Raw genomic sequence first — 14,129 nt, forward strand, 5'->3', positions numbered from 1 at the left:
ATATGGCTGAGAAGGAAAAGTGACAAAGGGCAGTATGTAGAGAGGTACATAAATAAGGGGCAGGGCTTTTCAGATTTATATGCAGAGGGAAAGGAGCCAAGCCAGAGACATCAAAGATAGAGGAAAGAGATATAGTTAAAGAAGTGGGATCTCAGGAAGTGCTTAGGATGGGAGCAAGAGTATTTGAGAATGGATTAGCCTATCTAAAACTAGATCAAGAGGAGGAAAGAAATGATGAATCTTATTTTAGCTTTCTGATATAAAATAAAACAAAATTATTACATCAATAATTATAAAATAAAATCCAGAAAGCTGAATTGGACTATAAACTCTCGTGATTGCATATATACAAATGATTCTCCTTAAATGGGAAAATAAATCTATTAAAAATATAATGTATTTTCTAACATTTCAAATTACCCCATTACCTACCTATGCCAGTGATTCCCTACACTGCCAAGTAACAATTCTTTAAAGTTATATATGTACATATCCTTCTTCAAAAATAGGGTTTATTTGGAACTAAGTTGCTTTAATTATACTATTTAATCTTATATCAAAAGATATCCCATCGTGATGGATAAATTATATGTTCTGATTATTTTACCACTTCTCAAATAGTAGTCTTTAGACTAGTAGTGATGAATACCAGTATTATTTAACAGATATATTTAATAAGATTACAGAGGTAAGCATGATAGAATTGCTTAAGGGAGGCAGAATTTAATTACCTATCCAGGACAGTAGAATTAATAATATCCCTGCTTAGCTATGAAGTTACTCAGTAATGACTTGCAAAGGAGTATGTTGCTTGTCAAATCTCTGAAAACTCTTTTTATTCTATTTTAGTTTCAAGTGACCACTGCCGTATTTGCAAATATCCTAGAGGTCACCTGTCGCCTGCAGTCTTTCTCTAGCACCTTGATGATCCTGGAGGTGTCTCACAAACCTGGCCTGATTCTGCTTATTAAATAGCAATGCAATAGTATGCTGGTTGCATATGACAGGGGAAAGCCCTGGGATAGCAGCATTTGGAGCCTTATGACTCATGTCCAGAATGGCCCCTGGGGAAGGCATAGAGTGAATTTGAGATGTCTGAAAATAGTGGGGGAGTAGTGGAGCCACTACATAAAAAGTTTATCTTTGCAGATTTGGCAGAAAAGCAACCTGGCACTGCAAAATTGAGTGTGCTTAATAGCTTAGTCAATGGATTGGCGCTTTATCTCCAGTCATGTTTTTTTTTAACCCGAGTGCCCGATTTTTATAGGACAGCGAACATGGAATCAGCCTGAGCAGGGAAATGGACAGCCTGGGGAGCAACCATTCTATCCCAAGCATGTCTGTGAGCACAGGCAGCCAGAGCAGCAGTGTGAATAGCATGCAGGAGGACATGGATGAGAGCAGCTCTGAACTTGTCATGATGCATGATGACGAAAGCACAGTAAATTCCAGTTCCTCTGTTGTGCATAAGAAGGTAGGTTTCACAGTCCCCTTCAGAGCTCTAGGCTTTGTCAATCATAGTTAAGCTACCTCAGGTCACTTAGCATTTTTTACAACTGAAGCATGGTACTAAACCTAACACTGGATACATTCTCTTATAGTAAAAAGGTAATGAAGGACCATGTAAGCTACATCTGTATCTATTTCTTTATCTTCCTCTCCTTGTTATTCTGAAGTCTACCACCATCAATAAGTAAAAATTTAAAAATCCACAAATCTCCAAGTCAAAGAAACCAGTACGGTAAGTCCCTCTCTAAACCAATAACCTTAATACTGCAGATCTTGAAAGTTTCCTGTGTAAAACCTTTGGGTGTGCCTTTTAGAAGAATGCTTTTGCAGAGTATGCTTCTTAATGGATATTCCCAATATACTATGTGTTTTAGAAACACTTTCTACTCTTTTCTGTTGTTTCTTGTATTTATTGTTTCTAATTCTTCTAAGACTGGTTCTCTGTCACCTTAAATACTATATTCTCACTTTTGAAAGAATGATTCTGTTCTTTGTTTTTACTTTACTTTTCTAACTAAAGAGCCTCATTTCATACAAGTCTATCATGATTCATAAGTTGAAATACTTTATTAAAAAAATTTAAGCTTCTTTCAAAGCAATTTCTATAACATGAGTGTTTCACAGAATTATCAATAATTTTTTGGAGGAATTCCCAAAAGTGTTTTGAGTGACCTTAGGGAAGAAGTTCACAGAATGGAATTATAGAGGGAAAAATCCCTTATAATTTTATTCTTATTAGGTATATATATTTTAATCCTCACCCGAGGATATTTTTCCATTGATTATCAGAGAGTGGAAGAGAGAGGGAAAGACAGTGAGAAACATCAATGTGAGAGAAACACATCAATTGGTTGCTTCCTGCATGAGCCCCAACCAGGGCCCCGGGCTGGGGAGGAGCCTGCAACCGAGGTATGTGCCCTTGTCCAGAATTGAATCCGGGACCCTTCTGTCCACAGGCCAACGCTCTATCCACTGAGCAAAACTGGCTAGGGCCTTATTAAGTATATTTGAGGTGTATATGTACTTATTTTAATAAATGGCAACAATCACATTCTAATTCTAGTGAGAGAGCATATTAAAGAATTTTTTCACTTCTATTTGTTGTGCATTATTCTTGGGAAGAAAAGAAAATTAAGCAGGTAAGGATGAAGGGCAGGAGAAAATATATTGGTCCCTGGCTGTGAATAATAGAGGGATATATATTTATTTTCTGAACTGATTAACTTATTCATTTATTAAACTAATACTGGTGAGGACCTCTATTATGTGCCAGGAACTATGGTAGGCCCTGTGGATACAGAGGAAATAAAATAGACATAGTGTTTTCATAGAGCTTATTATCTGTAGGGGAGATTAAGCAAATAATCATACTAATAACTATATCATGTAATTATGAAACTTGCTCTGGGTAAAAGGAGGATTTAATCTAGCAGGGAGTAGTGGAAAACCTATCTAATAAAGTGACATTTAAGCTAAAACTTTAAGGACAAGTGGAAGGTAGGTAACTTGGGGTGAACAATGGAGGTGAGTCAGAAAGCAACATGTGCAAAGTACTAGAGACAAAAAGAACTTTGTATGTTCACAGAAGAAGGGAAAGGTCAGAGAGTTTAGAGCTTGGTGAGCTATGTGGATAGTCAATTGAGAGCAGAAAGACAGCAAGGACCCAGATTATCAGAAAGCCATGGAAAGGAGTGATATCAGACAGATGCAGAAACGTGCTAAGAGTCCAGCATTGCCAGCTGGCCTTCTTTGAATACAGGCAAGTGATCATATATTTGCAGGGTAGAAAAGAAGGTTTTGTGAGGCTCTTTTTGGAAGGAGCTTTCATGGATGCTGACATCTGGCTCTTTCTATTTCCTCTGAGGCTCCATGGGTATAGATAGCAAAAGAAGAGACATTCTGTTGGATTTTTTTACTCCAGGACCTCTTAAATGGGAACCCAGAATTATAAGAAAGATGCTACCGGTATAATAAATAAGAAAGAAGACCCTGGTCTCAAACTCATTGAGGGTTTTCATTTTAATTTTGGCATGCTGGTATAGAACTTACTTGTGATGATGTGGGTCTTTTAATACCTTTTCCTCCCTGGTGCAATCACTTAAAAAGAATAAATGTTAATTTATATTTTGAAGTAAAAGGAAGTTGTATTTGTTCCACACACACAAAAAAATGTTTATCAGGTAGAATTAAGTTATATAATGTATTTCTTTTTTTATTATGAGATAGAGGAAATGTGATGGAAGAAAATTAAAAAACCTTTTCAAATAAAACTTTGAATGAGTTAACTCATTCTAATCTGGGTACATACCCAAAAGAATTGAAAGCAGGATCTCAAAGAAATGTCTATACACCCCTATTCATAATAGCATTATTCACATTAGCTGAAGCAACCCAAGTGTCCATCAGTGGATGAATGGATAAGCAAAATGTGGTACACACATACAATGGAATAGTCTTCACCTTTGAAAAAGAAAGGAAATCATACACACACACACACACACACACACACACACACACACACACACACACACTTGATTTCAGAGAGGAAGGGAGAGGAAGAGAGAGACAGAAACATCAATGATGAGAGAATCTCTGATCGGCTGCCTCCTGCACGCCCCACACTGAGGATCAAGACCACAACCCAGGCATATGCCCTTGACCGGAATCGAACCCAGGACCCTTCAGTCCACAGGCTGACACTCTAGCCACCGAGCCAAACCAACTAGGGCAGAAAGGAAATCTTGACATGCACTACAACGTGGATGAACCATGGAGACATTATGCTAAGTGAAATATGCTACTCACAAAGACAAATATTGTATGATTGCACTTATATAAAGTACTTAGGGTAGTCAAAATCATAGAGACAGAAAGTAGAATGGTGGTTGCCAGGGGCTAAGGAGAGGAGAGAAATGTGGAATTGTTGTTTAATGAGAATAGAGTTTCAGTACAATATATACTGAACTGTACACTTAAAAATTATTAACATGGTAAGTTTAATATGTATTTTATCACAATAAAAATAGGAAAATACATATAAGTAGACTATAAAATAGAGCATACTATATATGAAACTTTAATGTTAAATATGGTATACCTGTGCTTAAAAATATTTCATCTTTAAACACAATAGAAACAAAAAATATTTAGATAGTTTATATTTGTTGGTTTACTTGAACTCCTAAAAGTTTTTCACTTTAAGAACAAAAATGAAATAGGATCTGAAACTCTCAATGAAAATATTTATATAATGGACTATAGGAATGAGGAAACTAGTTTATAATTCTATCTGCCACTGTTAATTTTTCTTTACTTTGGATAAGTCACAAACCTCTTTGGGCCTCAGTTACTCCATCTGTAAAATTAGGAGTTATTCTGTATGATTTCAAAGATCCCTTCCAGCTCTAAAATTTTGTGCTTCAATTTCTGTAATATTTAAAGAAGCAAATCTCTAATGTGACCCTCAAGCTATTTTGTAGAGGTACCTCGGGAGCAAGCCTTATCCACACCTCACCCAGGACAAGTTCTGCTTCATCTCTTACATTATATATTTGGATTCCACTTAATATTTCACTTGCAAAAGGGTTGGGTTTTTTGTTTTATTTTGTTTTGTTTTGTTTTGTTTTCGGAAAGCCACTCCTGTGATCAGTCCCTTTTTCTCCATGCAGATGGGATACTAAGTACAATATATTACATGTAAGTAACATTGATGTCACAGGTTGGATTCTCCAGGAAGTAGAGCTGAGATGATTTATCACAACAGGTTTTTTAAATTTATTAGGCATTTCTTTTGGGATGAATACCTCTGGAAGGGAAGAGAAGGAAGTAACATTTATCAGAGGGCAAAGTTGAACTGAGATGTAGGCCCAATGGCAGCCTCAATCAACTCCCCAAGGAGCTCTGAAGTTAAAATGGTTCTTTAGAGTTGGGCCAGAATGGCCAGGCCTTGATACCCCAACCTAGATCAGTCAATGAAATGAGCAACCTGGGGAAAGTATGAACTTGGCCAAAGCTGTCCTCTGCAGCCGAAGCAGTTCCTCAAAGAGCTGACAGCCAAAGACCACTGCCAGCAACATGTCCTTCCTTAAAGGAGGTGGTATACTTCTGAGGCTATCATCATTTATGACCACAAAGATTATTTAGAAAGAAAGCAGTCAATATTCTTATGCAAAAGATTTACCAGTTTTGTATGAGTCCAGGTCCAGAATCTTAGTAAAGCCTATATATCACTAAATTATATTGTAAACAATGTTCTATCCATTATCTTATTATCTCATTTTATTTTCATTTTTTTAAAATATATTTTTATTGATTTCAGAGAGGAAGGGAGAAGGAAAGAGAGAGATAGAAACATCAATTATGAGAATCATTGATAGTTAAACATTATGCTATTTAGGTTCACTGAGTATAATGGATTAAAAGGGTTAAATAATCTTAAGCATTACCTTTATGGTTTGAAAGGCTTAAGTGAATAGAGTTTCTCCAATAATAATACTCAGTAAAAACATACTTAATAAATATGAACATCCAAGAATAAGGGTGAGGAATTTTTTGTTCCCCTGGATGGTTGCAATCAAGCAAACATACCCTAAATTAGTCAAGTCATAGATATGAAATAGATTATCATTTTATATAGGGAGTAACTTTTTATTATTATTATTGCTTTCAGAGAGGAAGGGAGAGGAAAAGAGAGAGCTACATCAATGATGAGAGAGAATCATTGATCAGCTGCCTCCTGCATGCCCCCTGCTGGGGATCGAGCCCGAAACCCAGGCATGTGCCCTGACCAGGAATCGAACCATGACCTCCTGGTTCATAGGTCAATACTCAACCACTGTGTCACGCCAGGCAAGCTAGGAAGTAAGTTTTTAAAGGCCACATATACCTAGTAAGAGTGTGACTTGCAATTAACTGCTCTGTAAAGATGCCCTGATTTTAGCAGGACAGTTCTATCTCAGATTAAGCCCCAAAAATGTAAAGTGGGACACTGAAAATTTCCTCTGACATCAGAATCTCAGGTTATTTCTTCCTCTCTAGTCTTTGCCTCTACTCTGGCCTTTCCCAGGCCCTGAAAGGATCCTAATCGAATCTTCCTTTTGAGCAAGAGTGATTTGATAAATCTAAAAGTATATTCTGACAAAATAAACTTTACACACTTATTTTCCCCTTGCTAGTGTTGCCACTCTGCTTTTTCCAATAACAAGAATATCACCGCCCTCACCTGTTTGGCTCAGTGGATAGAGCGTCAGCCTGAGGACTCAAGGGTCCTAGGTATGATTCCCGTCAAGGGCATGTACCTTGGTTTCGGGCACATCCCCAGTAGGGGGTGTGCAAGAGGCAGCTGATTGATGTTTCTCTCTCATCGATGTTTCTAACTCTCTCTCCCTCTCCCTTCCTCTCTGTAAGAAATCAATAAAATGTATATTTAAAAAAAAAAAAAAAAAAGAATATCACCATTTCTCCAGACTGGCAGTTCCTCAAGGACCTCTCTCATCACCTACTGCCCAGCAGTGTCTGTCACATAGTAAGCACTCAATAAATGTTTTGTGAACTTTTATAGGACACAACTCTGCACCCCAATTCTTGATTATTCACAAGTGGTTATAGTGCAAACTTTTAATCCAGATTAGTTTTGGGGTGTCACCTAACTTGCTCCTGAGCCTCCACTCTACTCCTTAAAATCATTGGGAATATAGCAGTAGCAAACAGATTTTAATACCATCCTAAGCAGCAAAGTCTAAGCCACTATTTTAAGTGGGAATAGAGAGAGCAACCAAGTCTGTTTTCTTAATTTGTCAACTAAAAGGTATACTTTATTTTGATAAAGTCTAAAATGAGTTATCTTTGCCTGCTGCTGCCTTCTATTCATATAGCTCATTACACTTTCATATATTAAAAGTTTTTCTGCATTTATTTGTTATTTTAGATATCCCTAAAGAACTCTAGTCATCATGGCCCCCTTTCAGCAATTATTTCTAAAAATCATTCTATCTTAACTCCTAAAGCTTTACTTGGCCCTTCTTATGAGTCAGTTTTTTCCCTTCTTTAAAAAAAGAACAGCTCTGACCAATTTTGTGGAAGAAAAAAAAATGTCCTTGAGGGAATAGGATGTTCTAGTTTAATTTTCCCTTGCTTCAGTGGCCTTTCCTATTATTTTTGCTGAAGAGTAGGGCAGGTTCTTTGACTCTTCAACTCACATTTGGCAAAGTAAAAGTAAATTAACATATGAAGGCAATGTTTCTTAAACAGATCACTCTGCAAACCACCTCACTATAGTAACATCTGTATCCTCAGTGTTCTGCTAGTCATTTTTCTTCCTAATGGCTATCCTTCCAGCTTAAGGTAACCTTTCCCATCTTCTCCCCTTCCTCTATCCCCAGGTTTTGACAGTTACACCTGCCTAGGAAATAATTTTGAAATGAACAAAACAAAAGAGATGGTGGGTTTGCTGATCCTTTTTCCACAGCATGAAAAGTGTTGGAATCTATAGAAAGGTTTCTTGTCACCAGATAAAAGCCGTTTTTAGGTTCCCCTCTTTCCCCCATGTAAAGGTGTGTGTGTGTGTGTGTGTGTGTGTGTGTGTGTGTGTGTGTGTGTGTGTGTGAGAGAGAGAGAGAGAGAGAGAGAGAGAGACTATTTTACAACTTTCTTGGAGTATAGAGTGACAGGTTTTTGTGAAATACAGATTTGAATTTTATTAAATAATATAAGAGAAAAATGCCACTTTTTTAACATCTCAGACCTATATTTTTGAGCTTATTTATTCAGCAAACATTTACTGAATGCCTACTAGTTATCAAGCAATATGCTAGGTGCTAGAGTGACTGAGATTTTTCAAACCACATTTACTTTGCCTTCAAAAATCCCACAATTTAAAAAAAAATCCCACAATTTCTTGCATAAATAAGTAAATGTGTTGAGTAGTGTGATAAAGGCATACCCAAAACTTAGAGTTGATAGGAGTGATTTCTAGAATTAATTTCAAGTTAAGCTCTAAACAAGGGGCTACACCATAAATCTTCATTTTAGAAGCATAACTATTCAGACACTTAGGGAAAAACTTCTAACTAAAAGTGAAGCCCCTTGTCCAGGGTGTAATAGCAAAAAGTGCATGCCTCTTGTTTCACATACTTCACTATGTTGTATAAAAGTTCAATTCTTTTGACTAAAGATTTGGAACAGATATTACACCAGCTTGTTTTTTAATCTGAAGAAGTTTTATTTCTTATGATGAAAGAATGTTATAAATTTACCAAGATAACATAGATTTACTTAAAACTGGTCCCAGATCATATTGATATTTCAAAAAGCTAGTTTGTTTGTTCCTGGATGATAATGTTTTAAAGATAAATTATAACCAAGATATTTATTTTTTAAGCAATATTTTTAATCGTTTTGGAAACAATTAAAATCACCCGAGGATATGTTTTTTTAATTCTTATTATTTTAGAGAGAGAGAAGCATTGTTTCCTCCCATACACGCCCTTACCGCAAACCCACAATCTAGGAATGTGCCCTGACCGGGAATCGAACCTGCAACCTTTCGGTGTTTGGGACAATGCTCCAACCAACTGAGCCACACCGGCCAGGGCTATTTTGTCTTGATAAAGTAGAACATGATAATTGTCCTTCATATTCTAAAGTAATTCTTCAACATCAAAGAAGATGGCCCTCCCATCATTTGTAAATAATCTTCATAAGTGCCTAACTGCATAAAATAGCAAACTGACCTTTTCCACTATTAGTCTTAAAATGTGTTTAATTCAGAAATTCTGGGAGCCAAGTATAGTCATTTTCAAAGGGACTGGTTGCTACTTAAAGGGACAATAACCAACAGACAGTATATCCTGGTGAAGTTGATAGTTTAATTTGCTCATACTTGCTTCTCAAGTCACATTTCCCCATTTTAATGGCTTCATTATTTAAGTTGTCTTCAGAGTTTTGAACTTGTTTTACGCAAAGGAATTGACTATTTTAAAATTCACTTTCCTATGTATTTGAAATGGATACCTACTCATTTGCCCCACTTTGTGTTCTCATGCATACCTTAATGTTGGTGATCTGTTATGAAACTGCTATGGAAAACTAAACACTCTTTTTTGTAAAAATAAATAAATAAATAAATAAATAAATAAATGTATTAAGTAAAGAAACAGCATTATATTTAAAGTATATTAAAATTTTGTACCTATTGTTCAGACTAACTTCTAAAATAGCATTATTATAAAAATAGACACCTTAGTGGATTAATTAACTATATGTCAACCAAAATCACTATGATTTTGAGTTTTAACTTGGTCTAGTGTATTCCAAGATCCTTGAGTTTAAAAACTTAGCTGAGCTGAAACCAGTTTGACTCAGTGGATAGAGCATTGGCCTGCGGACTCAAGGGTCCCAGGTTCGATTCCGGTCAAGGGTATGTACCTTGGTTGCTGGCACATCCCCAGTAGGGGGTGTGCGAGAGGCAGTTGATCGATGTTTCTAACTCTCTATCCCTCTCTCTTCCTCTCTGTAAAAAATCAATAAAATATATTTTTTAAAAAAAACTTAGCTGATAGAATGTGACTTTTAATTTGATAAGCAGGATCCTAATTCAAAAGTGTTCATTTTTATATGAGAGAAATTAAAGAAATATTAAAATTATACATATTTACACATAAATTTGTTTTATTCTGTTATGTGAGGAGTGTGGATTCTAGTGTCACTGGTTATCATTGTAAATCAAGTCATAACAATTTGAAACAATGGCTGCTACAACACTTGAGATCTCAGTCGATGCACTTAATGTTACCTAACTAATCCTCACCAAAAACTATGACTCCTCAGGCCTCTACCTAGTCTATCTCTTCTGATTGCTGGTATTTAAAAGCTTCTTGCTTTTCTGGTACTGCAATATTAAGAAAGATCAATTTTGGAGGTAAATGTAATTTGTTAATGAATATTCAGCAGCATGAATGGTGGCCTTTCGAGAACCTAAATTTCAGTCCGACACCTAATCTTTCTTTTCCCTGTGAAATAAGAGTTTAGATTTCCCAGAAAATAACATTGAGCCCTAACTGGTTTGGCTCAGTGGATAAAGCGTCGGCCTGTGGACTGAGGGGTCCCAGGTTCGATTTCGGTCAAGGGCATGTACCTTGGTTGCGGGCACATCCCCAATAGGGGTGTGCAAGAGGCAGCTGATCAATGTTTCTCTCTCTCATCGATGTTTCTAACTCTCTATCCTTCTCCCTTCCTCTCTGTAAAAAAATCAATAAAAATATATTTAGAAAAAAATTTTAACTGACCTATTTATTTTACAAAATTGAAAAATTTGGGTTAAATGCATTTTTAATCTTCAGCAGTAACAGAACTTTTTGCAGTGATGGAAATGATATCTGCACCATTCAATATGGTAGCCATAATTAGTGTCTCCCTGAAACATAGCTGATGTGACTTAAGAACTGAGTTTTACATTTTAACTTAATTTAAATATCCATGTGGCTAGTGGCTATCTTATGGCACAGTACTATAGTAGAACATCCCTTAAATTTGGTATATGTGCCCTCGATGGCATTTAGGGTCCCTTAATTATTATTTCTTAAATAGACCACAATACAGTAAATTGAAAAAAAAATCTCTAAATATAGATATAATGGAGCTACCATCCCAACATTCTGAAGCATTCTAAATTTATAAAAGGATAAAGAAAAGCAACCCAATGATAAATTTAATCTTGGCTCTTGGCTTTTACATAAAAACCTGGGTGTAAAATTTAATATTCCTCAAGGAATATATGTGTTTTGACTTATCAACATTTTAGAGTATATAATACAATTTTATATTTTCTAAATCTTTAATTTTGCTAATGAAGGAAAGGGCAATTATTAAAAAATTTCAAGTAGTCATGAGCAAAATGCAAAACTGAATTTTCACAAATGGTTTCTCCTAAACCCCTAGGGAAATAAGAGAATTAATTTCTCCTTCACTGTCCTGAACATGGACTATTTAAAAATCCCCCATGGTTGTACATGTTTTTGAGCTATTAATTATTATAGTATCTTCTTTTCTGCAGGGTTAGACCTACTTACTGACTGACCACTCCATCTTTTATAGCGAGACACATCACCCTTTGAAAGCATTTTCCCCTTTAAAAGTCATCTCAGTTGCATTTAAGAAACATCCATTGCTATCCTTCCAGGGAGTGTTATTTTTCACTGGGTGTTACAATAAGACTAATCACCTTTGCCTATCAAGAAGCATGGGCTTGATTAAATCAGTCAAGGGCATTAAATTCCAGCTTCTCTCACACTGGTGAGCATACCGAGACTGAGTTGAGGAAGAATTTGTGAAAGTATCATTTGGTTAAAATTGTATGCCTGTCTCTTTAAATCTAAAAAAAAAAAAAATCCTTTCAGAAGCTGTAAAGAGAAGGTGCTAGAACTGTGTACGATCATGACTGGAAAGCAGGATCCCTCAGTGACTGCCGAATCTTCTCAGCACAAGATAGAGAGGCAGTTCAGCACAAGCCTACACTGGTTCTAGGCAGAACGATGATCCTACCGAACAGAGCGCAAATAAAATTAAATTGAGAAAGCAGATCTTTCAAGGGAATGAGGCGGAGGCTCGCTTTTATGTTAAAAGCAACCAGCATCCTCCTTGCTAGACATGGACATGACATTTTTAAAGGAATTATTTGGTTACAGCGTTTTAAACAAACTGTTCTAAGGAGTCTGTACATTGCATTGTTTTTTCTATTCTTTTTTTCTTTTGCATATATGTGATTCTGGAGGTAAAGAAAAAGCCTGCCAGGGATTCAGAAGGCATCCCACTAGCGATCAGCTGACATTCCTAACTGAAGGCTGCAATGTGTTGCTTATTCATTTTGTACCGTGGGAGCTGCGGGGACTAGCAGAGAGCTAAACTATGCATTTCAAACAGCAGTGCTTGTGCAGAAAGAGGGGTGAGAGAGAGGCAGCCGGCGAGGAAAGAGCACAGCTGGACTTTCTCCTTGTTTTTATCCATTTCTGCAGGATCATGTATTCATAAGGGATGAGGCGGGCCACGGCGATCCCAGGCCTGAGCCACGGCCTACCCAGTCAGTTCAGAGCCAGGCCCTCCACTACCGGAACAGAGAGCGCTTTGCCACGATCAAATCAGCATCTTTGGTAAGCAAACACCCCTCTACTCACCTTCCCTTCCTTCCCCTCCTCCCCATCTGGCAGCCTCTCGCCCTCCCTGAGCCTCTCTCGGCTTCATGGATGGGAGGAAAGGAGTCAAGAATGTTTTCTCCCTCCTAATAATTTTATTCATTTTAGAAAAAATCTGTTGGCATAGCAACCTGATCTCAGATATTTTAGCATTGTCTACGGCATGGGGGGTGGGGGGGGGACCTTTGTGTGTGTGTGTGTGTGTGTGTGTGTGTATTTATATATGTTGTATGTGCAAAATAAAAGGCCTTTAAGATGAAGTTGCTATTATATCTAATTTTTTAAAAGCTGTTTGTCTTTTCAGTAAAATAATAATGCTAAAAAAATATTTTAGAGGGATTTGATGTATGTGTATGCAGGGCACTAAGCTTCTTTTTATATAGATTCATGTATATCTATAATGTATACACAGGTATCAAAAGATAAAACACAATTTTTTTAAATATATGGTTGCCGGCTACTGTGTATAATTGTAGAAAATAAGATAACTTGCTTCCTAGGGATGGATTGCTGGTTCGTTCTGGTTCATTCATTTATTTATTGCAACAATGGTAGTGGCTGCACTTCCCCATTTAACCCCTGAAGAATTTCCTGGCACCAATAAAGCAAGAAGGGCTTTGTAGGAGAGGATAGGGATGGTTGTGGAAGAAAAAATACTGTAGGATCCTTCAGCATTTTTACTATTGCAAATGTGATTGCTGGATGCCCTTGTAGTAGCAAAAGGGGTGTGTGCTGGAAGAGTTAGTTTTCATGCCTCCTCCCCTTGGTCCCCAGCGCGTGCGCGTGCGCGCTCACACACACACACACACACACACACACACACACACACACTCAGATCGTTTCATCCTTGGCACTCTAAACTCTCTTTAATCTTTTGCTTCTGAATCTCACTCCTCAGCCAAAAAATTATTGAAATATTAGTTGTTTTGCCCAAATTGATGTTAGAGGTTACATGTGCAGGAAGAGTTAGTGTACACTGCCTGGCTATTACATTTAGAACCTATGATGACATCATCCAAGGCCGACCCAGAAATGATTATTTTTCTTGTCCTATTTTTTAAACCTGATTTCCTTTTTATTTCTCAAGTCTTTTAAGAGGCTTCGATTATCTTTGGAATGAATAATGGATTATAATCTTTAAAAACCCAAATATAAGGAAAATGGGAGTTAAAGCACCCACATATTGCTATGCCTGCTGCTGTTTAAAAGCAAGCATTTAATGTAGACTCCTTATAAATAATATAAGCCTGTCTTTAAGTTTCTTTGTATAGAAGTTCTTTGTAATCTCTTTAATGAACAATTTTTCATTTTAAATGAATGCTATACTGTGTAATGGAGGTCTTAAAATGTCCACTATGTATTTGCTAGTGATTGTTAAGCACCTTAAAAACATGCTTCTGAGTCTAAATAAAGCATGAAATATTAAATAATAAA

General features: G+C 36.7%; 1 protein-coding gene across 1 annotated transcript in view; it reads left to right on the plus strand.

The window, feature by feature from the left end:
- The window catches only part of TAOK3 (TAO kinase 3), a 141,921-nt gene that overhangs the window by 96,854 nt on the left and 30,938 nt on the right, over positions 1 to 14,129 (plus strand). The window contains exons 13-14 of the mRNA XM_054712483.1: positions 1,268 to 1,474; positions 12,519 to 12,653. Of these exons, the coding sequence (XP_054568458.1) occupies positions 1,268 to 1,474; positions 12,519 to 12,653 (342 nt within the window). The remainder of the gene's footprint in view (positions 1 to 1,267; positions 1,475 to 12,518; positions 12,654 to 14,129) is intronic.

The sequence above is a fragment of the Eptesicus fuscus genome, chromosome 23 (assembly GCF_027574615.1).
Source record: "Eptesicus fuscus isolate TK198812 chromosome 23, DD_ASM_mEF_20220401, whole genome shotgun sequence".
In the NCBI taxonomy this organism is placed as follows: Eukaryota; Metazoa; Chordata; class Mammalia; order Chiroptera; family Vespertilionidae; genus Eptesicus; species Eptesicus fuscus.